Genomic DNA, 26,229 nt, shown 5'->3' on the forward strand with positions numbered 1-26,229 from the left:
TAACTCAAAGTGTACGTAGTGTCAAAGTGGAAGATTGAGGTGAGAGTAAAATGGTTGAAGATTTTGCGACTGAATTTGTGGAGAATAAAAAAATCACATAAAGTTTAACATTTCCGGGAAATGTATCATTAATCATAATCCCATACAATGGTGCAAAATGAATTTACATAAAAGCACAAGGTTTCCTTCCGATACTTTTTGCCTTTCGGTTTTTTCGGCCAAAGGCAAAGTTTATTTTTTTAAATTTTCGCCCAAACCCTATCAAGTTTAAAGGTTTAGCAGTAAAAATAAAACAAAAATAAAAAACATCACACAAAAAACGCATAAAGGAAAGCGGAATGAAGGAAAATGCCACTAAAAACAAACTATGCAAGCTTTTTTTATGCGCCCTCTGCAAGTGGCCAAGAAAGAGGTAAGTCCTTCCCTTAGTGATTTCTTTTCTGTGCTTTCATTCCCAGCCATTCGGGTCTTTGAGCCACCTTGCCAGAGCAATGAGGTGTGAAGATGAACTGTCGCAATTGTCTAACGGCTTTGTTGTAGCTGCAGTTGAATGCACATATACCCCCGACCAGGGGCTTATCCCAAAGGGGATCGATTGATTTTGGGATAAGTTCTTGCTAATATCGAGCAGATGGGAACAGCTAAGATGAGCCATGTTAAAATGAATGTATCTTAAGGCTAGAGCCTTTCCCTTTTGCAGTTTTTCAAGGTTTCTATTTATTTTTCTAGGAAAAGGTCAATGAGTGGAAAACTAAAGAATTCACGTTTATTTTAATGTCATAAAAAATAACCGAACAGCACCTTAAACAACTTTTTTTTGATTTACCCAAAGCCTGAAGAATTCGCACAATGTAATTTTAATACATTTTTTCATTGGTTTCAGTTGGAAACTAAAGAATTCACGTTTAATTTAGTTTCAAATTTCACAGTTATTTTTTACCCAAAATCCTGAAGAATTCGCGCACTGACATTTTAGTACACTTTCTCTTTAAATGAAAAACTTAAGCTAACCACTGTTTTACCAAAATAAAACCTTTTAAGATATTAATTTCGGAACTTTCTTCGACCAACGCTCGTGTGAATTCCCCATAGCCACGTTGAATCCCCTCTGGAATGCAAATGCTCTGAGCTACGCACCTGACAACAGGTGGACAGCAGGACATGGGACAACTTCTTCTTGCCTTGACTGGGTATTTTTGTAGCGCTGCCTCTTCAGTACCCCTCGTTTTTTATCTTTATTTCGTTTTTTTTTCGTTTTTTTGGTGACTGTGTGTGCGTAAAACAAATATCACACTAAGGCGAAAGCAAATCAAATGTAAAACCCGTCGTAGGCGAGTGTCAGTCAGTTGGTCGGTGTGTGTGTGTGTGTGTGTGTGTGTGTGTGTGTGTGTGTGTGCTTTGTGGTCGCTCCATCCATCCATCCGACCATCCTACTACCAACCCACCATTATACCATCCTAACCATCCCAAAAACACCCAATCCCAACCCTTGGCATGCTCGACTTGGCTACACCTTTTGTGGAAATCCAACAATGTCAACTATGCAACACAAAAGCGACAATGCTGTTGCTTTGTCTGACTGAAAGGAGAACGAAAGTGTGGCAAGGTGGTTTCTGTGGTGCCCTTCTCTGCTGTTGCCGTTTTTATGTGCCACACACAAAAATAGCTCACTTTTAGCCCCCCCAACATTGTCCGCTTTCTCTGCATTTTGGTATAATTTGTTTTGGTCCTTCATGCACACAATTTGCATTGGTGGCTTTTTGCCAGCTTAAAGCAACGCAGAAATAATGACATTAAAATGCACATTACATTAAAACAAAAAAAAAAAAACAAAAAAATACAGAAAACCAGAAGGAAAACAAAATTCTAGATTTTCCAGCGCGTGCCGGTTTAACCCCTTGGCGTGCGCCCCATAAAAAAAAAAAGCGTAACCAAACCAAACCAAACCCCAAAATGAAACGAACAACATGCAAATCAGGCAGCAAACAGCCATAACTACAACTACTTCAGTTTTATGAGCTCCAACCTCCAAAAACCCCACCCAACAGAACCTTCACCCCCACATTGACAATTATTAGACCGACCACGCCCCTTGTCGTGCTCATAAATTTTGTAATTATTCCCCTGCGTGCGGAAAGAAAGCTCCAAAAAACAAAAAAAAAGAAAGAAATTAGAAGAAAAAAAGAAAGAACAACACAAAATGGAGGGATATACACGCATGTCTAGGCCAAATATGCTAAAGTGGAGAGATGAGTTAAGATTGCCAGCGGAACGATTGTTTACCCAAAACTGTGCTACCAATATTCTTAAAGGCCCGCAAGCCTCAAATTTAATATTATTAACTTGGCCATAACACGCTTCATTATTTTCTCAGCGAAAAGTTAAGTTTTTCCTGCTAATTACTTTCTAGTTATATTCCTTATTAATTCACGCGATTTTTGAACAAATGTTTTTTAATCACTACTTTGGATTTAATCACAACTCTATACCAAAAAAAAGTAGAGTAATTTCCTTCCCTCAATTATGAATAATTTAAAATTTAAGCACATGTCACCAAACTTGTGTAAATTAATTATTGAAAGAAAACTTTTCTTTACGCCACTTTCAGCACCCACGAGTATATGCCTGGAATATTTTATTTGTACAACTCAAGCTCCTGTAATCGATTGAATAGTTTGATTCACATATGGGTATACGGATATTACCAAAAAAAATAAGAATTTTAATTAAAATTTAACAAAGTCCTAGGCCGAAGCCAAGATGAAGAAGGCAAAACAACAAAAAAAACCATCAGGAAGAAATGGTTTTATAAATTTTAAGTTAAAAGGCTTGAGAGTCACTGGATACCGCAGTGCAGCCATAAACATTAATTAAAAGTTTTGACCCTTTTTGCCGTTGCTCAGGGGCTCATCAGCTGCAATATTCATGCGCAGCCAGCGCACACATACAACTACAATAAAATGCACTCAAATTGTTGCTGTGGGAGAATAGGAGAAAGCCAGGCGGAGAAAGCCCACTGAGCTAGAGGAAAAAAAAAAGAAAAGTAAGGGGCGAAAGAAGGGAAAAGCGCGGCCTCAGTGGCCTTATTTGCACGTAGGGCAGCGCTAACAAAAATTACGAGTTAAGCACTTTTCTGGCCCAGGGCAAACATATCCATACACACAGTCTTCAATCTCCCAGCACAATCCACACACACACATGAATGACTCATGAATCATTTAGCACACACTCGGCCGACCAAAACTTTTATTTTTCGCCATTTACATGAAAAGTGTTCGCGGCAAAATGTTCAGTTTTTCACTGTCCACTTTCATATTTTTTTTTGGTTGGTTTTATCCTTTCCTCATCTTTTTTTTTGCGGCTTGTCGAAAATATGACTGGGACATATGGGCAAACAATTGTCATCGTGTTGTGAGTGTAGCTGCTACATATCAGTATAAGTATTCATGGCCACGAATGGTGTGGCATACTTTCCAGCATCAGTGGGCCACAGAAAAAACAAATGGACAAGTGGCAAATTAACCGAAAAACACACCGATTCACCCCGAAAACCAGCAGTCAACTGCAAAACCAGCCAAGCATTAAATTAACATTTTTTCTAATTAAAGTGGCCAGCCAGAAAGTGGTTATAAAAATGGCAAATTGTCCCTGAAACAGCTAAAAGTGAAATGCAAGTATTTGCATTGAGAGATTCTTGAAGGCTTTAAAGAAAAAGTACAAAAATCTAAGTTGTCCTTACATAAAAACAACAAAAATGTACAAAATTTTGTAAATTTAAAATTAAAAAATTCCGTTTTGCATACAGTTATAGCTTTTAGAGATTTCTATAACACGTAACATTATATAATATAATGTTATATTATATGAATATATTGCAATAAAATAACAATATATAATAAAATATACAATATAATAGTAAAATAATATTATATTATACAATACAATATAATAATAATAAAACAACGGAAACTCTATGAAAAGCATAGAACCATTAACAAAACTAAAAAATAAACTCTAAGTTTTTGGTAAAAAGTTCAAGATATTTCCTATTTTGTTATTATTTCTTAAAATGTTATATAATACTAAGAAACCATTAAGATCTTAAGGTGTTCCATTTCCATTGCAACTTTGTTATTCCTTTTAACGTTGATAAATATAGGCTCCTTGCCAAAAATACATTTAGCGCTTTTAATAGGCCGTAATTAGCCAAAAGATACAGACGGTCATTTTCAATTGTCAGCAATGGCGGCAGATAAATGTTGATTTATCTAAAAGCGTCCGTCTCCACTCAAGATAATGTGTTGACATTTAGGGGGGAGCCTTCCCCCCAAAAAGGCATATAAATAAAATAAATAAATAAAAAAAAAAAAACTAATAGCATTTTGGTGCAGCCATTTTGGAGATACGAAGAGAGGGTCCTTGTAATGAAAAGTAATAATATTAAATTAACAGAACTCTGGTGAATTGTTGCCGCTTGGCCAGAGACAACCTCTGGGAAATGGGAAATGGTAACGGGGATGTGGTCCAAACAAAACCATTTCGGGGATCCCCCCCCGGGGGTCCACACTATTTTTCGCTAGGCCGCAACAAACATCTTATTTATGGTCTCGTTTCTCGTAAAAATTTGTTATTTAGATTTATGGCGCTTTGCTCTTTGTTGTTGCCAACATTTATTTATCTTTCTTTCATTCCGTCTTTTCTTCCGCCGTTCCTTCTTTTTTTTTTTGTTACGTTTTTTTTTTGTACTTTTTGTAACCCACTAAGTGGGAGGTGGGCGGACCGGGAGGTCCTCCACTCATTTGGGCACTGAAATTTTAGAGCCACTTTAGCTGGTCACTTGTCCGTCGACGAGCAACGCGAAAAAATGTGATAAATGTCGGGACATTATTATTGTGGAACAACTCAGATATATGCGTAACGTGAGCATTCCTATATGGCATGTTTGCTAATATAATGATATGCGGCATTAGCAAATTGCACACGCTTTTGCTTTTGGCCATTTACCATTTGCTAAAGTGCCAGGAAAACAATTGATGGGCGTTCTCACATTTCTTGTCGAGCTATGTTTCTACTCTTCTAGACTTCTAAAATATTTGGTTGTATTTTGCTAAAAACACATTATGAACTTGTAATTATAAAACTGCCCTTAGGGAACTTACTATATATAATATCATTTAGTGCTTTTTAAAATATTTTGAAAATATTTAGTAATCCTTCGATTTTCCCTTTAAGCATGTTGATAGATTAAGAAGATAAAAACTCCCTAAAATAATACACAAATATCCATAAAAAAAGTTTGGAATTGATATGTGATTGCGTGCCCTGGAATTTCCTTACGCTTATAATAACTATGAGTAAATTTTTTTTATATTTGTTATTATACAATAAAAACCTAATCTGAACTAAAAGTATTTACTAACCTATGGGTTATGCCTTTAAGCTTATCGTTAGACTTGGAAGAAAAAAACTTCCTAAAGTATTATATATCCATGGAAATTTGGAGTTGATTTGTGATTGCCTGCCTTAAAATTTCTTTACCTTTTCCTAATTAAAAATATAAAATCCCCATTTTCTTTTAGCTGAACTTAAAATAATATATATCCATAAGAAATGTTAGGACAATTGATGGTGATTGCCTGCCTTGAAATATCCTTACCCTTTCTTAATTTTAAATATAAAATACCACTTTTCTTTTAGCTGAACTTAAAATATTTACTAATCTATGGGTTATTTCCTCAAGCGATTTGATAAGTTAGGAAGATATAAACTCTCTAAAATAATATATTTCCCTGAAAATTGTTTGGAATTGATTTGTGATTGGCTGCCTTGAAATTTCTTACCCATCCTTAATTTAAAATATAAAATTCCACTTTTCTTATTGCTGAACTAAAAATATTTACTAATTCATGGGTTATTCCTTTAAGCGTATTATTGGTCTATCCTTAAAAACTTCCTGTAATAATATATATCCATGGGAAAAGTTTGGAATTGATTTGTGATTGCCTGCCCTGGAATTTCCTTACCCAGCCGATTACTCTCACGTCTGCTGTTTAATTACCTTTCGCTTGGCGAACTCCATCAAGCCGAAAGTTATCAATTTCGGATTAGTTCTCCCCACAAAAGCAAACACGAGCGAGAATCGACTTTAACCATATTTCATCCAGACACTTTTCCGCCCTTTTTTTTTGGCAAGGGATAAGGGATGAGTGGTAAAACTTTTGCTATATGTTAATTATGGCTCTGGCATTTATTTGCGGCTTAATATAGCCTATATGGGTGGGTACGCACATATAGTTTAGTGCCGTTCGCCTTTAGTTTAGGAAGCGATTTTCCCAGGCCGTTCTGACATTTGCTGTTCCACATTCCCATCTTTTAGTTTTTTTTTTTTTTTTTTTTGGACCGCGCTCGCTGTCTTACGAAAACTTTTCAAATTATCGTAGCATCAACTTTTTCTGCTCCTCGATTTTGTGTTTTTTTTTTTTTTTTTTGCCACTGATGAGTGAAATGAAAGGAAAGCAAGAGATTGGAGCATTGGAGCTGCGGAGTTGCGGCAAATTAATTAAAACTTGTTGCAAAAACCCAAAAGTGAAATAAGTTGCCTTTTGCGTGAAATATTTCGTAGCTGGACAACAGTTGAGTTAAGTCGGCAATTGTCAAGCGGGGCTTTTGTGTCATAATTTTCAACAAACGACAAATTAGCTGGCCGAAAAGTGGGTGGAAGCCGGGCCAAAACCAAAAAAGAAAAAAATAAACGAAACACAAAAAGCCGGTAGTCAGGGGCCCAAAAACCATTTACGTGGCAAACAGCAAACAGTTTTGCATATGTTTTTAGATACTTTCGCCTGCAATGCTGCTGTCCAACAGTTTGTCGCTCTGTCAACGCCCGAAGAGCTTCGGCAGCAAAAAAAACAAAACAAAAAAAACCAAAAAAAAAAATAGGGACCTAGCCGCAACCCGCAACGAGTTGTACAAACATTTCACGCGGCAAAGTGCCGCATAAATTTCAATTTAATGCCACATACACAAAAAGAGGTGCGACAAACTGCAAACTGCAAACTGCAAACTGCAAACTGCAGGCTAACCAGGGGAAAAAGCAGGCAAAAGCAAAAGCAGCAGCACCAGCTACCAGCTACCCAGTAACGACAACAAATAAAATGGCAACAAAACCAGAAAATACATCAGGATGTGCAATGTTTGTGTTGCCCTGTTTTTCTGACTCTGTCGTCCCCTGCAGCTTGTTTATCGCTCCACGTACCGCTTTTGCAAGTACCCCCAGTACCCCCAGCACCCCAGTTTTCCATTCTGCAACCCCCACTGAAATGAAATGAAGCGTCTATGAAAGGTAAGTGCCACGGCGAGTGGATAGCGCCAGGAGGCACAAGTCAGCCTCGACACTTCCACTTCCACTTCCACTTCCACTTGCACATCCACCTCCATTTCCACAAAAGGCCTTGCAAAATATGAGCCACATTTGACTGCAATTCTGAAATGTCAACACTTTGATTGTTATTTGTTTTTCCATTCTCTTAAGTGACGAAAATGACTTCCAGTGGGCCGGACTTTGGTTAGGCGGAATTGGTAATTGAATTCGAAATGTAAGCAAAGCAAATTATGAAATTCTGTGCTCATTAATTAGCAAGAATGTGAAATGAAATGGGTTCTAAAAGGAGTACGGAACAGGGTTCTTGTGAAAACTGGGTTCTTTACAAGGCATTATTCACAGAGGCTACCTTTTCTATATCTATAAAAGTATAGAACCACACATGTGACTGTCATTTAAAAAAAAGAACTTTATGTTATAAGATATAAGCAAATAACAGTTACCTATTTATTTCTGATATGATATTATGATATGATATGATATGATATGATATGATATGATATGATATGATATGATATGATATGATATGATATGATATGATATGATATGACATGATATGATATGATATGATATAATATGATATGATATGATATGATATGATATAATATGATATGATATGATATAATATGATACGATATGATATAATATGATATAATATGATATGATATGATATAATATAATATAATATGATATGATAAGATATGATATGATATGTTATTGTATGATATATGACATATAATAATCTATGTATTTATATGATATGATATGTTATAATATAATATGATATACCATTACCATACCATTAGACCATAATATGAAACGATAACTAAATCGATGCTTTTTAAAAACACAGAAGAGGGGTCTACCGTGCTAATTAAAATATCAACCCAAGTATGTAAGTATATACAGCAATATTGGTATCGCCATCAAACTCCTTTTCTTTTAATTAAAATTGTTCAAGACTTCCTTTTCCTGATTCTGCTTTGGCTAATTTGAGCTTCAACTGATTAAAATTCTTTTCTTTCATTTTCAAATGCTTGAGCTTTATAAATATTATGCTCGTCCAAGTTAATTTTAGCACTTGAGCCGAGCGAACTTTAGCTGAAATCCAAGTAAACTCAACTCCACTTGAAAGTTGAGCTCGCTGGCAAGAATGTTCCAAATTAAGAGCGGAACTTAACGTAAACTTAGCCTAACTTGTGTGTAAAGTGGCGGCATAAATATGGCCGACCAAAAAAAAAAAAAATGGAGTGTCAAGTATATAAAAATATTAATAAAGTTTTTAAAACAATTTAAGGCTAATACTTACGGGCTGCATCGACGATTGTGGGGGTCCAGGTGAGCAAGAACAACACTAATAGGCTGAGAGCTGCAAATGGACTGGCTGCTGTCATCTGCAGACCCATTATTTTCAATATATAGATATTGTATAGTCGGAAATTGGGGGTGTCGACCGTTGGTAACAACAACAACAATGCTTAATAATTTTAAATGCTTTTATTTACACAGGCTATGTCTCTGTCAGACTTACTATTTGGCTGACGGACTCACTCTTTTGCCAAATGGCACTTAAGCTTTTGCTGAAGGTGCCAATTCAAAAATTGAAAGTCGATAGGGAAAATCAACACAATTTGTTTCAAGTGGGGTGTTTATTTTTTGTTTTGTGGGTCAGTGTAAGGTTGTGAGTGTATTTTGTATTTGTAGTTAAGTTATTGATTTTTTTTTATAGTCGTAGTAAGTATTATATGAGTGTTTCAATCGTTCGTTAAATACATTTTCGCAAGCCGAAAATCATCGGATATTACAAGATGTGTTAGTAAATGCGATGTCATCATCATTATTGGCATGATAGCAACATGTCGTATGCGTTATAAATATTTGCAATTGTTGTCGTCACGTCGCATTCGGTTGTACAAATGGTTGTCGTTGTTGATCACACATATTGATTGTTGTCGACATTTTTTCGTAGCAGTTCCAAGAGCCAAGTTTTATTTCAGTCGTCGTTGTATCATCATTTTATGGTTACCATGTGGAGGGAAGCTGTTGTTACTTATCTGACCAAATACCTTTACCTGCCTAAACCTGAACTTAATACTTAAAGAACTCTTATATTTATATGATTTATATCTAAAATATAATCTGAGATATGCAGTTTATTCTTTTGTCTTATTGATTTATTTATGTATTTTTTTTTTTTTGTGATTCAATTTTGGTTGCCGTTTTGATGTTCCTGCAAAAAGAAATGACGCACAGAAGAAAGGGGAGAGAGAAAGAGAGAAAGGAAAAACAATTGTTAAGGATAAAAGTCAGTCGACCTGGCTTAAATTGTCAGAGACCTTTGTGTGTGGTTTTGTGGCAAAGGGGGAAAAATGTGAATCCATTGGCCTCGTTTAGCTTCCAGAAATCAAAACTAAATATATTTTTGATTTAAACTTTTGTCTCGCACAAGAATACATTTTTAATCTTCTTAAATCCTTATCCTACAAATAACCTTTAAGCAGACAGAATCAATTTTAGTTTAATCAATGCAAAATGTGGCATTTAAATGTATTTTACATTGTAATTAAAGTACCAGCTCCTTGAAAATAAAAAAAAAGGAAATCTAAATCAAGATGCCATCTAAATTGTCTGTAAACTTCAGTGGCCAAATCACAGAATATGCACATGCGATTCCAAGAAATTCAGTTAAACGATTTGCTGTGAACAAAGTAAATCACAGTTCCTTGACTAATTCCAAATTCTTGGCCTAACGTTGAGCACTCATTAAGGCAATCACCTAAAAGCAAATCCCTCAAAGGCTAACCCAATAATTACAGTAACAGAAGCACTCTCAGCAGCAATTAAAAAGTCAGTTTTAACAGTCCAATAGAAGGAAAAAAAGAAAATAAAAAACCGAAAAGTCAGGCAAGAATTGTACAAACTATAAAAGCCAAACCAATTGGAAGAGCCTAACCAATTTGCACCTCAGCTCATGGGGCCAATGCTACTTTTGATTTCTTTTCTACCCTCTCTACAGCTCTTTTGCATCTACTTTGTTTACACCAAGTTATAGACCCACTTAGCTGAACGAATAAAAAAAAAAATCACGATTGCAGGTAGGCCTGAACCTTCACAATACCCCAATCCTTACCATACCATATATACATACAACCATCCCCCTCTTTATATATGCACTTGTAAAAATCAATTAAACTTTTCAAGTGAAGTTATAATGGCTGGCAACCCTTTTCAACCACTCATGCTCTTCTTCTACTTTTTTTTCTGCTTGATTTTTTGCGGACTTTCGACTTTCTCCTATATATTGTTTTTGTTGCCTCTGGCTGTTCAGTCAGTTTTCTTATTGTTTTCATAGCTGCTGTTGTTGTTGCAGTTGTCAAAAGTTTTAAAATAATTGGATTTTTTTCGTTGGTATGCAAGTGAGTGTGTATGTGCGAGTGAATAAGTGCACTGTGAGTACAGAACACGAACATCGGAATGTTGACGATTGCAGCGAAGGGATATGAAATGGAAGGATTTACCTACCTACCTACCAAACCTACCCAACAAACCTACCGCCCCCTCCAAACTCATTCTATATAAATTAAAATTTCTTTGTTGCAAAATCCCTTCGCTTACACATACATACAGACACGGTGGTACTTAATGCAGGATTTCGATGCAGTCATCCAACCATCCAACGCCATCATCGCGAGTATTACCCAATTTCCAGCTGAAGTTTTCAACACCAAATTGTAAACGTCAACAACAAGCGTGGAAAAAGCGTGGGTGTGGCCAATCGGCCGCCTTTATAGCGCCAACCACGCCATGACGAACGGTTGGTAAAACGCTATTTGAACAGACAGAAGGGGGCTCTCGTTGAAGTGCTTTTCCATTGGTTTTAACTCAGGCCCATAAGGATAGCAGGTCTGTTCACATTTTCCCCCAAGAGAAATGTTTACTCCTAACTATCTATTATTTTCAATCATTAGAACTAGTCACCAATTAATATATAACTAACAAATTGCATAATTATCTCAACTCGGTCAGCACCTAATTAACCTCTAAGCACATTTGTTTTAGCCTTTGAATGATATATATAAAACGATATAATTTCAATTAGGCTAATGTAAACCATAAATTAGCCTATAACTATTGCTGTCGACAACAAGATCTTATGATTGCTTCATTCAACCCAAAAAGCTCTCCTTATATTTATATGCAATCTATTTATGGTATTCGTCATACACGGCGTATACGTATCATTTTCTACTAGTGCAGGAAAAACATTTTTGTAGCGAACCTCATTTCAAGTTGGGATGAAAAAAAAAATTGAGTGAATGGAACTTTTTTCTGCAATTTTTCTTCTTTACGCCTTTAGTTCTAATAAAAACTCTTGACACCAAAACGGAGAAAGTTTCTTGAGGCAAGTAGTGGAAGACATGTGAGGCTGAGTTGTGTTGTATAATGCCTTTTGCTGGCTTTAAGTTGCTCCTCAAATAGAAAAAATTCTAAATACTCGCTAAGGTTTTATGAAATGTACATAATTTTCTCTTAAATAATTCAAAAGGCATTTTGACAAAACTGTTATTCAATGGATTAAATTCGAGAACTTTAATGTTCATGTAATATTATCATCATTATTAAACATATCAAGTATTGAAAAACATAGAAATTGACTTGTAAAAGTAAAGTATACCTTTCAAAGATTAATTTAATATTAAATTTTGTTTGTTTTCATGTTCTCAAATAATGAAGTAATCATAAACTATCGGCTTCATATGCTTTACTTCGGTTAGCATGTTTAATATCACGAAAAACCCTTGCAAAAATTAAGCACAGTTTATTTATTATTAAAAATACTTTTACAACTCTGAAGTCAACAGCACTGCACATTGTAGCTTTAAGTATAAAATCTGATTTAGCACTGGCAAGGGCAGCGCAAAAGGAAAACTTAAATTTTCTTGAGCTCTTGCCAAGGATTTCCCATTACTCGCCGAGGACATAACTATGTCAATCTGCAGAACCCGCTCTCCACACACTGCAGGCCTTTTTTATTTTTGTACTTTTTCGTATTTCTTTTTTTTTTGCCTTAGCTGAAAATCACTTCGCAGCTGGTCCTAAAACGATTTCAGGCCGCTCCAATCACAAACACACACTCGACTCGGCACACCCGAATCGGAAACCAACGAAAACATCAGCCGCAACAATCCTTCTAGGACGCAGCGTTATTTTCGCACCAAACTGCAGAGAAAACCCCTCCAGGACCTCCAACCCCAAAAAGGAACTGTGAAAAATTGCCAACAGTTTCGCTTTAAGCCAAGAAGAAAAAAAAAATGGCACAAATGGTAGTAGCTCGTAAAACTGCAAATGAAAATAGATAAAAAGTATCTGTCGTCCCAACCAGTAAACTTCATTTTGTAAATCAATTGAATTTTCAATTGTGTGCGAGGAAACTAAACCAAACCACGACGAAACGAGCGAGAGCTTACCCAAAAAAAAGGTAAACATAAAAGGACAAATAAAGGAAACGACACTATTACTGAAGAATTGGATGGTGGGATACCGAAAGATTTTCTTCCCTGGGCAATCGTTTCAATCTCCATCTCGAATAGGGACAAGATTGGCGTTTCTTATTAGCTGGGGCCAAAACGATAAGGACTTTAACATTATTCATAAGAAAATTCCAGGTCAAACACACACACACACACAAAGGCTCTGATAATTTTCTTCAGCTTCTTTAAATTTTTACCGATTTATCTGCCAGGTATTATCGGCATCCTCAGTTATTCTTCGTTAATTATGCTTCGCGTTTCACGGAAATTTTCCCACCCACAACTTGAGGTGGTTTGTAATTATCGAAATATTTTTTAACCGGCTTGCGGCAAGAAGCACGCTCACAGAAACAAGTACACATACGAGTACAACATGAGGAGAGGGGCGGGGGTTGAACCGAGGCAAGCCGAAGACTTCGACGATTTGGTGGTTTGGTTAACTTGACTAAAATCACTTTGCCGGGATTTCCTAAAATACTTTTTTTTTTCTCTTTTTGCTATATCATTATATATCCGTGGTGATATCATGTATTTCGGCTATATCACTTGAATATTGTATCCAATTGATTTGTTAGATTTTTTTACGAATTTTGTTACGATTATATTTTTTTATTTTGCTGTTTGATTATCGCACACACGGCTAAAGGAGGACGCGCTCTGTTTCTTACACGTTCGTTACATCCTGCCAAATCCCGAAATTGTACTAAATACGTACAAAACTTTTACGATTGGCTAAGGCTAGGAGCAGCCGTGCTCGTGTTTTTCCTCGAGTCAAGTGTGTGCGTTTGTGTGTCGCCCATCGAGCCGAAGAGTCCATCAGCGAACCCGAGGAGGTGCCGAACGCGAGTCCTGTGTGGTGGATTTCGCAAAGAGCGGTGAAGCAGAGGCAATTCGACATCCCGAAGCTGGGAGAGATGAAAGAGAAAATCTGGACAATACCATCCACTCAAAAGTGAGGTTGAGCAGAGCTCAATAAAGGTATTGCTCGGAAAGATGTTAAGAGCCTAACAACCCGAGTAACTTCATATAGCATCTGAAGTTAACTCCAGAGCTCAGAATGTTGTGATGTTAACAGAGCTAAAAAATTTTACTCAAAATATTTCTCACAAAAATAAAAATAATTTACCACTAATCTTTCAAATTTTATAAAAAATATTAGAAATTTAAAATGTTTTAGGTTAAATATGTGGATTTATAATAATTTCTTGTTAAATTGTAACATGCTGAGAATCCTTAAAAAATATTTCAGTTTACGTTTGACAAATCCTTAGCTTCTGGGATATAGAAACTACTTAAAACAGATTATTCTAAATTAAGAATCTCATCTAAAAGTACATTTTAAAACTAAAACAAATTTCTTTTTCAGACGGAGTTAAAACTCTAAATCAGCATTGAGATAAACAGAGAGTCTTTTTATCAGGCGGAGTTAAAACTCTAAGCCAGCATTGAGATAAACATAGAGTCTTTTTATCCCATAGCAGTAGAGCCTAGGAGATTTCTCTTAGATTGAGAAAACTCATGTTAAATTTGTTACATTTATGTTAAACTCAAATCAAAATCATGTTTTCAACCAGGTCTTATAGGATATGTAACTCATTTTACTGACTCTAAGAGAACTGGCAAAAATAAGCTCAGTAACATTAACAGAGGCTTTTATAAACTCAACTCAAAATAGAACACCCAGCCTTTGCAACTCGTCTTCCTGACTCTAAGAGAACTGTTTAAAATGAGAACTCTAAACTTAGCAGAGCCTTTTATAAACTCCACTCAAAAATACCTTTTCGAGTCATTAAAGTGAAAAGAGAACTGGCTAAGTATGATTAAACCAGCTCAGTTCTTCTCAGCAAGGACTCACTCAAAGAGAGATGGATGAGAAGTGAAAATGAGCTTTCAACGGAGATTCAATCGGAAGTGTTCGGCTATCAAAAAACCGAGCTCACCGCCGAAGGTGAAAAACGAATGGGAGGCACTACGAAAGACCCGCCATTGACTTTGACCGTCGTTCGCCAGTCGTCAGTTTCAACTGGAGCGGCGGGCAGTAAGCAGAAATCGGCTAAAAGGACGCATTGGCAGGACATTTCGCAGGAAGGCGAATCAGAGCAGTTCAGAGAGGAAAAAAGCGAGAAATAGCCTGTGCTAATTTCGACTGGGTAGCATACTTTTTGGCGCGCTACTGCTTTAATCCTGCAGTCTAAGTGAATGTGAAATGTGACAAGCCAAGTGACAGTTAGCAAAAGCCAAATAAAATGGAGATTGCAGATTGGAGAAAGGCGGCAGGAGAAAGGAGAAAGCAACCAAAACAGATGGAAACAACAACTTGCAGATGCTGAGACGTTCGAGGCCCCAGGAGACATTTAACATAATAAAAACGAACGTGTGCGGCATTTTTGTGTTGCCTCTTGGCCAAGTTAACTCCTGTTTGTGTGTGTGGGTTTGTTTAATGCTAATATCAGACCCACACACACTGAAACATACAAACAAACAATATTGCAAATGTGTGTGTGCGTCAGGCAGTTGGCAAAAGTGTCGTAAATCGTTTAGACAGCGCAACGTGGCCCAGAAAAAAGAAGGAGAAGAGGACCAAAAACGATATGTAAACGACACAGTAGTAGTCGCCGTGGGAAAAACTGGAAAAATACCCAAACAAAACGCCAAGAAGATGGAAGATCTGCCGATGAAGTGCATTTGTTGCTCATGTGAGTATCCCACCAAAAAGAAATTATATCTTTTTTTGATGTTACTTTTGCGCCCCCTTTTTATTTTATTTATTTTTATGCGGTTTTAATGTGAAAAAATTGCGAAGGTGTCGGAGTGGTGGGCGTGGAGTAATAAATTTTTATGTGCGATTTCTTTTGTGAGCGAGTGCGTTTGCTAATAATGCCACCAAAATAAAGGGGCCACGGTATGGTCCATAAAATGCCTACAAGACAATAAATGCAATTAGAGAGCGATAAACATAAAAATCAAACACATTAATTTGTCAGAGTGCTAAGTACACGTTATGATGCCACAGAAATCCCTAATGTTGTAAGAAAAATCACTTCTAAAGGTGTCTAAAAGAATGCAATGCTATATTTTGTTTCAATAAGTGCAAAGGATTCGGTTTCAAAAGCGACGTTCTTTTTTCCTCAACATACTTTTAGACACTTTTTTGAAAAACCTTTATGATTTATACTTCTCCCGCAATTTTTTCATCGCTTAGGACACAACGAATCAAATTTGTCAAAAGAAACAACTATTACAGATATAAAGTGAAATTATGTTTATTTTTACATGTAAATTTGCTTGTGAAGCTTGACATACAAAAATGTCAAAACAATAAAAAAAAATAATTTAAATTGTTTTAGGGCCAACTTTTGTTTGCATTCACTATTGACAAACGTTTACCATTTATTAGGATTAAGAACTAAGCCACTTCAATTGGCATATTCATACATATTTGCAAGGGAAATATTCAGCAAAAAGTAAAATCAAATTCCAGATGAAAATGTTCGATATCAAATTCATTTGCATAAATGTTCAGAAAAAGCTAAAACACAAAAAAAATTTACAATTGCATTTGTATTCCATTTCAGACCTAAAAAGTTTGAAATGCAAATGGAAAAAATGTCTCCAATATCAATTGCAAACAAAATTAGGCAAATGGAAAAGCAAACAGCATTAGCTTTGTCAGAAATTCAACACAGAAATCACGAAAAAATCGTTAGAAATGTTGAAATGACATTTTTTTAAACTTTTTTACTTTGCAATTAAAAACCACAGTTTTTTTTCAAGAGTCTCTTTAAACAAAACAAATTTCTTTCTCTCATTTTCAGAAGCAAGAATAACAAGGCTAAAAAAGATGTGACAAAGATACTTTTTACAATGATGACTGATTGACGTCTCTGTTTACTTATAAATGCTGTATAAAAAGTAAGTATATTTTAACTCATTTTAAAATTTGTATAAGGTATAAAAAAAGTATTAGATAATTAAAGTGTTTTATTTTATTACAAAGAAAAAATTGAATAAAATATTGTTTACCCCGTTAGTGTTTCTAAAAAGTGTTTTTCATGTGCTTAGATATTGTAGAGAAATATTTTTTTTTGCCTCCACCTGGTTTTTATAAAATGTTTTCATTTTAAAATGGAAAACAGTTTACAAATACTCTTCAGAACTAACACTTATATCTTTAGAGAGCTTCTCCTTAGGCAAACTTTTAGTATTTGATTGCAAATAAGAAGAGATATTTTTATGAAAAACGGTAAAACGAAAATGGGTTTATTAAAATTCTAGGCCAGTTTTAGAAACTATAGGCGTTATATGGATTTTTTTAAATAGTGTTAGAGATTTCTTAAATATTTACGCAGTAAATTCGTGCTTGTTTACTTTTGGTTAAACCCCAAAGGTGTTTTCACTTTGTATATAATAGCCTGATTTAAAGTGTTTTTCAATTATGTATGACATAGTGAAAGCTGAACACTAAAAACGCATCCCAGATAATCCCTTCTGGCACCCAAAAGCCTTGAGTCCTCCACTTCGCCGAACATAATCTTCAACAATCTGTCACAAAGTGTGTGTGAGCCAAATTGTTCGCTGATATATCGTAAAAAAAAGTGACAAAGCGCACAAAATAGAGGGGAATGTTGCGTAGTCAACGCAACAAGCAAATGCACTCAAAAAGTGGAATCTATAAAAATTCCAAGACAAGAGGACGTGTCCATTGATGAAATATGCTCCAAACAAAGAAAACTTTTGCAAACATTTTTTGTTTACGATCAAAGAGTAAAGTAGCGATAAGTATTCATAAAAAAAAGGAGCAAGAGAGTTCGGTTTAGTTGAGAAGGGAGAAAGGACACACTGTGCAGCAGGCACGTACATATCTGCTTGCTACTTGCCATTGCATACTTTTACGCGTCTCTTTAGTATTAATTTGCAAAGGTAACCCGCATCCCAGGTATCCAAAGGATCGTGGGTCTCATTATGCATGCTTGTCCGCACGTAACCCTGCATTTCTTCAATACCCCCTGGGTAAAAAAAAAAGAACAGATGCCCACACACCGAAGAGTTTTCGGTTCTGTTTCTGCTAACTTTTACCAATTTCATTTTCAATTGACTGTCGACCAGAACACGCAGACGGGCTCGGCTAACCACCAGCAATTGAGCGTATGAAACGCCAGAAAGGAACTGGGCCCTCACAAAAAGTTTCTACCAGGCCAGGACACCAGAAACACCCGTAGACACACACACACAAACACATACACCCACAAAAGACAGAAGGACACACGACCACGCACAAAGAGATATCAGCAGAGATACAAAGCTTCCTTCTCCTTTCTTTTTTTTTCTTTTTCCTCAAGAATCCTTTTCTTTCATTTCAATTTCGATGCCAGCAAAGTTGCCTTCTGTATTATACTACTTATTTTATTTCAAGCGGAAGGAACGTGTGTGCCTTGTGCAAACCATACCCAATTCCATCCTTATCCCTTAGAAAGTTTTCTGCGAAATTACGCCACGCACAATTCATTTGCAAATAGGAACAGTTTAATTTGTTACTTTTGTGTGTGTCTGTCTGTGTTTGTGTGTGTGTGTGGTCTATGACAAGGATATTCCTGACCGGTTTACAAAGTTTTTGAAAGGACCCGCATGAGATGGAGACAACACTGGCACACAAAAGCCTTCTTTATGGGGAATATTGCATTAAACGAGCCGGCCCACAATCAAATCAGTTCGATTGGGGCACTGGGTTCGGGTTCTTCCCCTTTCTGCTTACCAAACGAAGTAATTAAGCCGGGATACATCGTCCATTTCTGAACAGATCCAAATCACTCTAGAACACCCCACCACCCCAACCGTCAATTCCTGGGTACTTTGAGTGAAAGGCAAATATTCTTGGGCAACTGTTTACTGCATTCATTCCATAGTTGTCAGAAGTCTAGACACTTGAAAAGCTTTCTCAAGCTTGCCTTGGCACGTATGCCAATTGATAATCGCAAAAAAATAAAAGGAAGGGATAGCAAAAAATAAACTCCTTGGTAAGAGCTCAGGGTGAGCTAAGTTGTTGACCGGATTTGACAAGCCCTGACAAATGAGCAAGAGATGAAAATGTGATAGCCAAGGGAAAGACTTTTGCATGACCAGTATGGGAAAATGCGAATGTTTTTTCAGTACTTGGTTATTGAAGGGGTTATGGATTACTGCCGTTACGATTTAAACAAATAAATGTAAATGTATTAAAAATGTATTAAGTAGCATTCTAAAGTCCTTTTTATTAAAGTTTTGTTCCCAAATGTAATAAAAATGTATTAAGAAGCATTCTAATAACCTTTTTTTTTAACATTTGTTATTTAATGATTTTAACTTTTAATTATGGGAAAAAGTTAAATAGTCAAAGATAAAGGTATTTTTTAAACAGCAATAAGTACATAAAACAGAAATTCATGTGCTAAGAGAAAAGTATTATGATTTGATCGAGAAGAGAACCGATTAATTAAAGTCGGCCAACTTATCCTCACAAAGCTTTCTTAACTTTTAAGTCCAGCTTTATAGGGTTTATAGGGTTTATTGATTGATTTATTCATTTGTTACCCAGATGACAAAAAATATCTCCCTTTTTTCATAAACAATATTTCAATTCATATTTTTGCATGGTTAGTTATAATATATTTAATTATAAGGAACATTAACAGTTCTATTATAGATTTATTTTGAAATAACTATTTCAAAAGTAAACTTCCTGAAAATGTTCATATACTTAGATTGTCTTATATATTTGAATAACTGCATATCTCTCATGTTTGTAAATGATGTTCATATATTCTTAAGAAGAGTTCTTTAAATATTAGTAACAGATTAGGTAACAGGATTAAAATAAAATACTCACGTGTTGAAACATAACTTCAATGTTGTTGTCCATTCAGCTCTTCAGCACTTTTCAGTTTATTTGCATCACCTATAAATAAAAGATATAAAAATGTACATTTTATTAAGTGTAAATAAACATTTGGTATAATTTTATAAATGTTTTTATTCTCTCTTTATTGCAGATACCTACAAAATGATGATGATGTGTGGCCCATAAATATTGTGATAAATATAAATATTGCCATAAATAAGCTAATTTTGTTGAAGAAAGAAAATAAAATATACAGTCTATAAAAAATATATCCTCAATTGTATTTATTAGTAAAAGGGGAAAGGACCTTAGCTAAGGTGTGCAACGTTTAGGGGTCACAAAATGATTGGTATTATACGCTCTTATTATTATGATTATTATTGTTATCAAAGCCAATGTCAAGCCACCGCAAAAAAAATGAAAGGACAATAGTCAAGGTGCTCAGCAGGACAAAATCAAAAAGCCAAGAACATTGTGAGGCGGCTGAAAATGGAATGGTAAAATGGAAGGAAAACGTGCCCGGCATAAGGAGCCCCCATACAATTCATGTTGGTCTCAAAAATTTATGTATTGTTTGTTTATTTGCTTATGCAGTGCTTTTCTCCTGCTCAAGGACCTCACACATACTTCACACACAGTGTTACTTTCTTCCAGGCAGTTTCTCATGCAAATTTATACACCTTTGCCGGCTGCCATAATAAATATTGCCGAAAAATATATCTCGTTTCAGCGCCTTTTGTCTACTTTACGCTCCGTCTGCTCCTTTAGATCCTTTAGCTCCTCCCTGTTGTCGCCTTGTCACGTGTCGGCATCATTACCACACGTACCAGAATTATTTATATAAGAAATATACATCGTTTATAAGCCCAGCAATTGCTAACACCTAAACTGTAGGCTAGACGAAACGAATTTCGAATGCCCTTTGATACACACACAGAAGTTCTGTGAGAAAACGATAGGGTCCCCCAAATGTGATAGATTAAGGGGCATTTAAAGAACTCCCTGGCGTAAAGTATAGGGGGCAGAAAAATTTAAATCACCAGTAAATGTTTGCCCTGAGCAGAGCTAATTGTTCAATATTTGTGGCCAAGAGCAGCTGGCACTTTGAGCCTCTTGGGGAAATGTGTGGGTGAATTTACGACACATATTCCCGCCTAAAACTGGGAAACAAAACATGCCAAGCATGTCGAGCCCAATCGCCCTGAAAACAGTATCCTCCGTTCCACTTGCCGCCCCACACCCCATACTATATAAACCCCATCCATATGTCCGCTTCCCCATAAGCGTCACAGTTAATTTGTTGACAGCTTTGTTGGAAAAGCGGGCTGGGAGCCAAGAAGGAAACGGAAACGTTGGGTGGTATAATATGGCTGCAGGACACATTGCTGGACGACTGGACAACTGGACAGCCAGACAAATGTCGTTCTCCGCTGGGACTACAAGACATGGAGCCATGTAAAGTGTGCAAATGACCAAAGAGAAAAGCCCGAGAAATATCAGGGCACAAAATTCTAATTAGTGGGGTGGGCAGAAGACGGACTATGTTCGACATTCCATATAGATTTGTGGGCGGCAGATAGACAGAGCGATAAACCCGATAGGAAATGCAAAAATTTTAAAGGCAGCAAACAGGCACTGGCAGAAAAAATACCCAAAGAAATATACCCCATTTAAAAAAAAACTTTTAAATACAAAAAGATTTTACACTTTATAGCCTAAACTTTGCGTTTGTATAGTAAAGAAAAATTAACATCTAAAAATCCTTACTTAAAATGCAAAAATTTCTGTTATTATTACTCTTTTTATCATTATTTTTAGCCTAAAAAAAAAGAATTATTCAAAATGAGGACATCCCCTCTTCTAAAAATAATAATTTGAGACCGTATATCTACAAAATAAAATACAATGTAGTTTTCATTTCCATTATTATTTGATTTGATTATCAATTTCTTTGCCACGGAAATCTGATTTATTTTTACTTTATGGCTGTAAATACAATTTGTGGAGTTTCATTTTCAATTGGTGTCTCGTATAAGAAGGTCTAGTCAGTCAGTTCCGTTTACTGAAATGTCAAATGCCAACATCAACGTCGCCATCGTCAACTAATTGGGTTTTCGGCTCTTTCCACGAAAACAAAAAATATTGGCGTACATTTTATTGGTAGAGAGAGTACAAGAGTACAAGGAAGTGAAAATGCCAGGAGGTGAAGATACCAAAAAGGAACGTGAAAAAAAGATTAAATTTCCTCGTTACGAGTTTCATCTGAGATGAAAATAAGAAACCGAAAATTGCGACAAAAATGAAAATAAATATTGAATTATTGATATACAATACCTCAAACGAGTATTGAGTGCCACGAAACGAAGTGACAAGTGTTTTTTTGGGGGGTGGGGGGTTTGTTTGTAAATAAAAATGACAAAAACCTTATATATTATATATAAATGTGTTCTTATTTAGAATTCAGTTGACAATTTTTGTTTGCAAACAAGGTGTGATGTATTAAAAATGTGAAACTTTTGACTTTAAGTGCCTTAGGCTCATTTGATTTTTTATTTGATGTTTTTAATGATGTCTTGTTATACAATAAAAATCAAACTAGTTTGAAATGTTATTATTAAACTTGTGAAATCGCCTTAAGAGCTCATATTTCTCTAGTAAAAAACGTTTGTTAATCTCTTGAAATTCCAGAGAAATCATATTCTGGAGGGTATAGTACGTTTTCCTCTCTTCCCTCAGCTTATTGTCAACGCAAATATTTGTTTATTTATTTATTTTGTTTTTTTTTTTGAAGGCACAAGCAAGTCCAACGTTTGCAGCCCTCCATCACGGCTCAGCATGGGCCCAGGCTTATTTATTTTTACGATGAGTGCGCTTTTTCTACCTTTTCGTGTTCTTCTTTTTTTTTTACATTTTTTGGTGGGTCCCGCAACAATATTTTGCATGTTTGCATACAAAATATCATATTTGCAGAGATTGTTTCATTAAAAAAAAAGCAGGTGCCGCTGCTGTGCACATATTTCATCTGCCTACTTTCACTCGCTGAAGGCTGCCTATCCTGTGTAGTACGTGTTTAGCTTTAGCACCTTCTCGCCCCCAACCGCCTACACATGCGTGAGCCATAAAATGGTCATATTACCAAAATAGCAGTAAGTGCTACGCCAAGGAAATTGGTTTCCCCACGCACCAAATATTGTCGGTAGTATGGATATGTATATGTATATGATAGGGTAGTCAAAAAGGAAATGGGCTCCTAGTTTTGTATGCTGAACAGGTGGACTTCACTGGTAAACTCGTAAAAGTTTCACCGATTTCTGTTGTATATTACTGTGGCTCAATGCATTGGAAAGGCATAAAGCCCAAGGGTATGCCAGCGTTTAAGCCATAAAATGACTGAAAGAAATGTATGGTACCAGGGATTATGATAAAAAAAGAGAAAACAAAGTATCAAAGAAAGTACTACAAAGGCTAATCCCAACTAAACATATAAAATAATCACTTATGAAATCTATGGTTAGCTAGTATGTTCAGTATATAAGAAAAATTAATCAAATATACTATGATTTTCGATTTGATAAATTCATGTAGTTTGTTATTTGTCATAATTTTTGTGAAAAAGCATTTTACCCTATTCAAATTGACTTTTTCCTTAAGGACTACCATCTTATGTTCCATCTAAACATAAGTTAAAACATTTCCGCTTCCCCGGCACTTACTCTTCCCTTCACTTAAGATGTCAACAGCTAACCACTCGCAGCTGAACCCAGGGAACTCACAATGTTAGTCAATTATTTCGTTGACAGTAAGCACATAAAAATACAAATAGATGACACCCAACGACTACGAAGCGTAGAAAAGGTAGCAAAAAAAAAAAAGAAGAAGGAAAAAAGGACTTGTAATGGGTTTGAGGCATTTGAAGCCATGTCCTAGTTCCACTGGCAGAGACAGACAGCGATTTGTCGGTACCTTTTCTCTAATCTATATTTCGATGTTCACTTGGTGCTTTCTCTCTATGCCTATGAAATGCTATGAAATGGTACGAAATGGGGGACAAAGGACGCACGCCTTTATCGGAGATTAAGTGCGATGACATCGTTATACTCATAGACATAGTCATAGTCCCAGTCTTCGTTAGTTATATTGTGTTGAAATGTGCTTACAGGACATTAATTTCTTGCACCTGGCATTAAGATAATTGTTGCCTTTTGTTTAGCGATGGCTACGAGAGATAATCAAGTCGTAATTTGGCAATGTGTTGCCGGGCCTCTTGATAACATAGTACAATGTGCTTTGGGATTGCCGGACAGTTAAAAGGGACTGGACTACAGGACGAAGTAGGAAATCAATCACATCCCTGGAAGCTACAAGGATATTAAGTTAGCAACAGTACAAAGAGCTATAGTTTTGGATTAACTTTATAATTTAACTGATATTTTAATAAATACTGATATAATTCTTCCATTAATTGATGATTAAATATAAATTCTTGTTTAAGCACTGATAATCATTTAAAATATTATTAAACACAATTCTTTATTATTGTCTAATCATAAATCATCTAGTATTAAGAAACCCAAACACTTCATTATCATTTTTATAGGTAATTCCCTTTGTTAAGAGCGGTGGCACAATTTGTTATCCATTTCAAAGAATCATCCAAGCCAACCAAAAATTAATAATAAAAAATCATTACAACGCTTATAGCTTGGCAAATGTAATACGACAAAATCAGCTTTTAATGGGATGGAATTTGAGAGGAGGCTGTCAATCGCTTTGAACTTTGAAAGGTCACACACATGGAGTGGAGTGAAAGCAATTTGATGTAATTTAATAACAAAATAATAGGAAGCAATGACTTAAAAAAGGCTGAAACAAAAGCATAGAGAACAATTTGAGGGTTGCGTGTGTGCTGTCATAAAATGAAATCATAAATTATGTGGTCTACTTTTAAGCACTTCTTGTCATCTGCGCCAATTCAGTTGGACGAGTGGCGATTTAATTTTGTTGACTAATGTTTGTTGCTAATTTTTTTTTTGTTTATATATATATATATATTTTTTTTTATACGTTGGTAAGTCAACGCAGGAAGGACAAATGACTGAAATCCGCCTATGCGCTTTCGCTGGGTTTGCTTAGTAATTGCTTATGAAATATGCAAAAGGCCTTCCATTTCGTCGTCATCTCGCTCTTCAGTTAGCAGAAGACACGCACCCTTTTCAGCCGGAAATCTTTTGGGCCCCTCTTGACAGCCTTTTGCGGTTCGGTTTTTTTCTGCTTTTTTTTTTTATACAAGTATATATACCTAAATATATTGGGGAGTTGGACCAGCCTAGCATGACATAGCCACTTAGCGGCTACATTAATGGCAGTGCCAAATGACTCTATCTTCTACTGAGTGTGTGTGTGTGTGTGTCTGTGTTAGCCCTAACTGAGCGTGTAACGGTAAATAAACTAATACCAACATTTCGCAGACGAAATGTCTTAGGCATAAAAGCGTAGCCGTCTTTCCTGCTTATGAAGATGTTACATATCCCATTCTCCTGTAAATATGTACGTCTGTTTGTCCCTCGTCCACCGACTGCATCATGAATATTTAATCCTGACATGTACAAAGTATGCCACATACATACGAAAGCCTGTAACTGTACATCAACAATTGGATGGGGGGGGGGGGTTTTGATGGAGGAAAAGCGCCAGAAAAATTACAAACGTAACAAGAAAGTTTCGTTTTATTCGTACGTCTTTTTTTCCCTTCCAAAACTTGCGGGAGATATCAAGATCTTTTCCAGTTCTTAAGTGAAAAGGTTATACATATGTTAAATGTTTTGGTAAAATCAAAGATAAATAAGATCATACTATGTTCCAAAATGAAACCATTGCAAAATATACTTAAATAAAAAGGATAAACAAATTTAAGGTGTTTAAGCATTTTCCAATCTCTGAAACTATATATTGTGCAGATCCGAATTTTCAGTCCTTATTAAAATTGTTTAATTTTGAATTTATGATTTATCAGGTATGCCTACACATCATAAATTGCAAATTTTCGGTCCTTATTAAAATTGTCTATACCAATATTTGATTTTGAATTTATGATTTCTCATTTTAATAGACAATTACAACCAAATCAAACAGGTAACTTAATACATAATACTTTGTACATTGTACAGATGCAAATTTTTGGTTTAATAGACAATTACAACCAAAACTAACAGGTAAACCAATAAATAATGCATTGCATATTGTACGGAAGCAGATTTTTGGTCCAAAATAAACTGGTTTATAACTGATATTTGATTTTGAATTTATGATTTTTCAATTTGAAAGACAATTACAACGAAAACTAACAGGTAACCGAATACACCGTGCAACTGCAATCTGCACCAAATCAACGCGGCGCAATCATAATTATCCTATCCATAACTTAACCAATTATCAAAAATAAT

The 26,229-nt window shown here is 35.7% G+C and overlaps 1 protein-coding gene and 1 long non-coding RNA gene across 9 annotated transcripts in view; one reads left to right on the forward strand and one right to left on the reverse strand.

Annotated features, from left to right (window-relative positions):
* Lar (tyrosine-protein phosphatase Lar) overlaps nt 1-26,229 on the reverse strand; it is a 126,269-nt gene that overhangs the window by 90,345 nt on the left and 9,695 nt on the right. For all 8 annotated transcript variants that reach the window (XM_036817067.3, XM_036817090.3, XM_017080890.4 and 5 more), the window contains exons 2-3: nt 19,775-19,843; nt 8,691-8,961 (exon numbers count right to left, since the gene is read on the reverse strand). In XM_036817067.3, the coding sequence (XP_036672962.1) occupies nt 8,691-8,787 (97 nt within the window). In that variant the 5' untranslated portion in view covers nt 8,788-8,961; nt 19,775-19,843. The remainder of the gene's footprint in view (nt 1-8,690; nt 8,962-19,774; nt 19,844-26,229) is intronic.
* Nucleotides 14,931-20,271, forward strand: LOC108014786 (uncharacterized). Its single transcript, XR_001767685.4, has 3 exons — nt 14,931-15,608; nt 16,728-16,824; nt 19,938-20,271. It is a non-coding gene; the product is annotated as an uncharacterized lncRNA (long non-coding RNA).

The sequence above is a fragment of the Drosophila suzukii genome, chromosome 2L (assembly GCF_043229965.1).
Source record: "Drosophila suzukii chromosome 2L, CBGP_Dsuzu_IsoJpt1.0, whole genome shotgun sequence".
Classification (NCBI taxonomy): domain Eukaryota; kingdom Metazoa; phylum Arthropoda; class Insecta; order Diptera; family Drosophilidae; genus Drosophila; species Drosophila suzukii.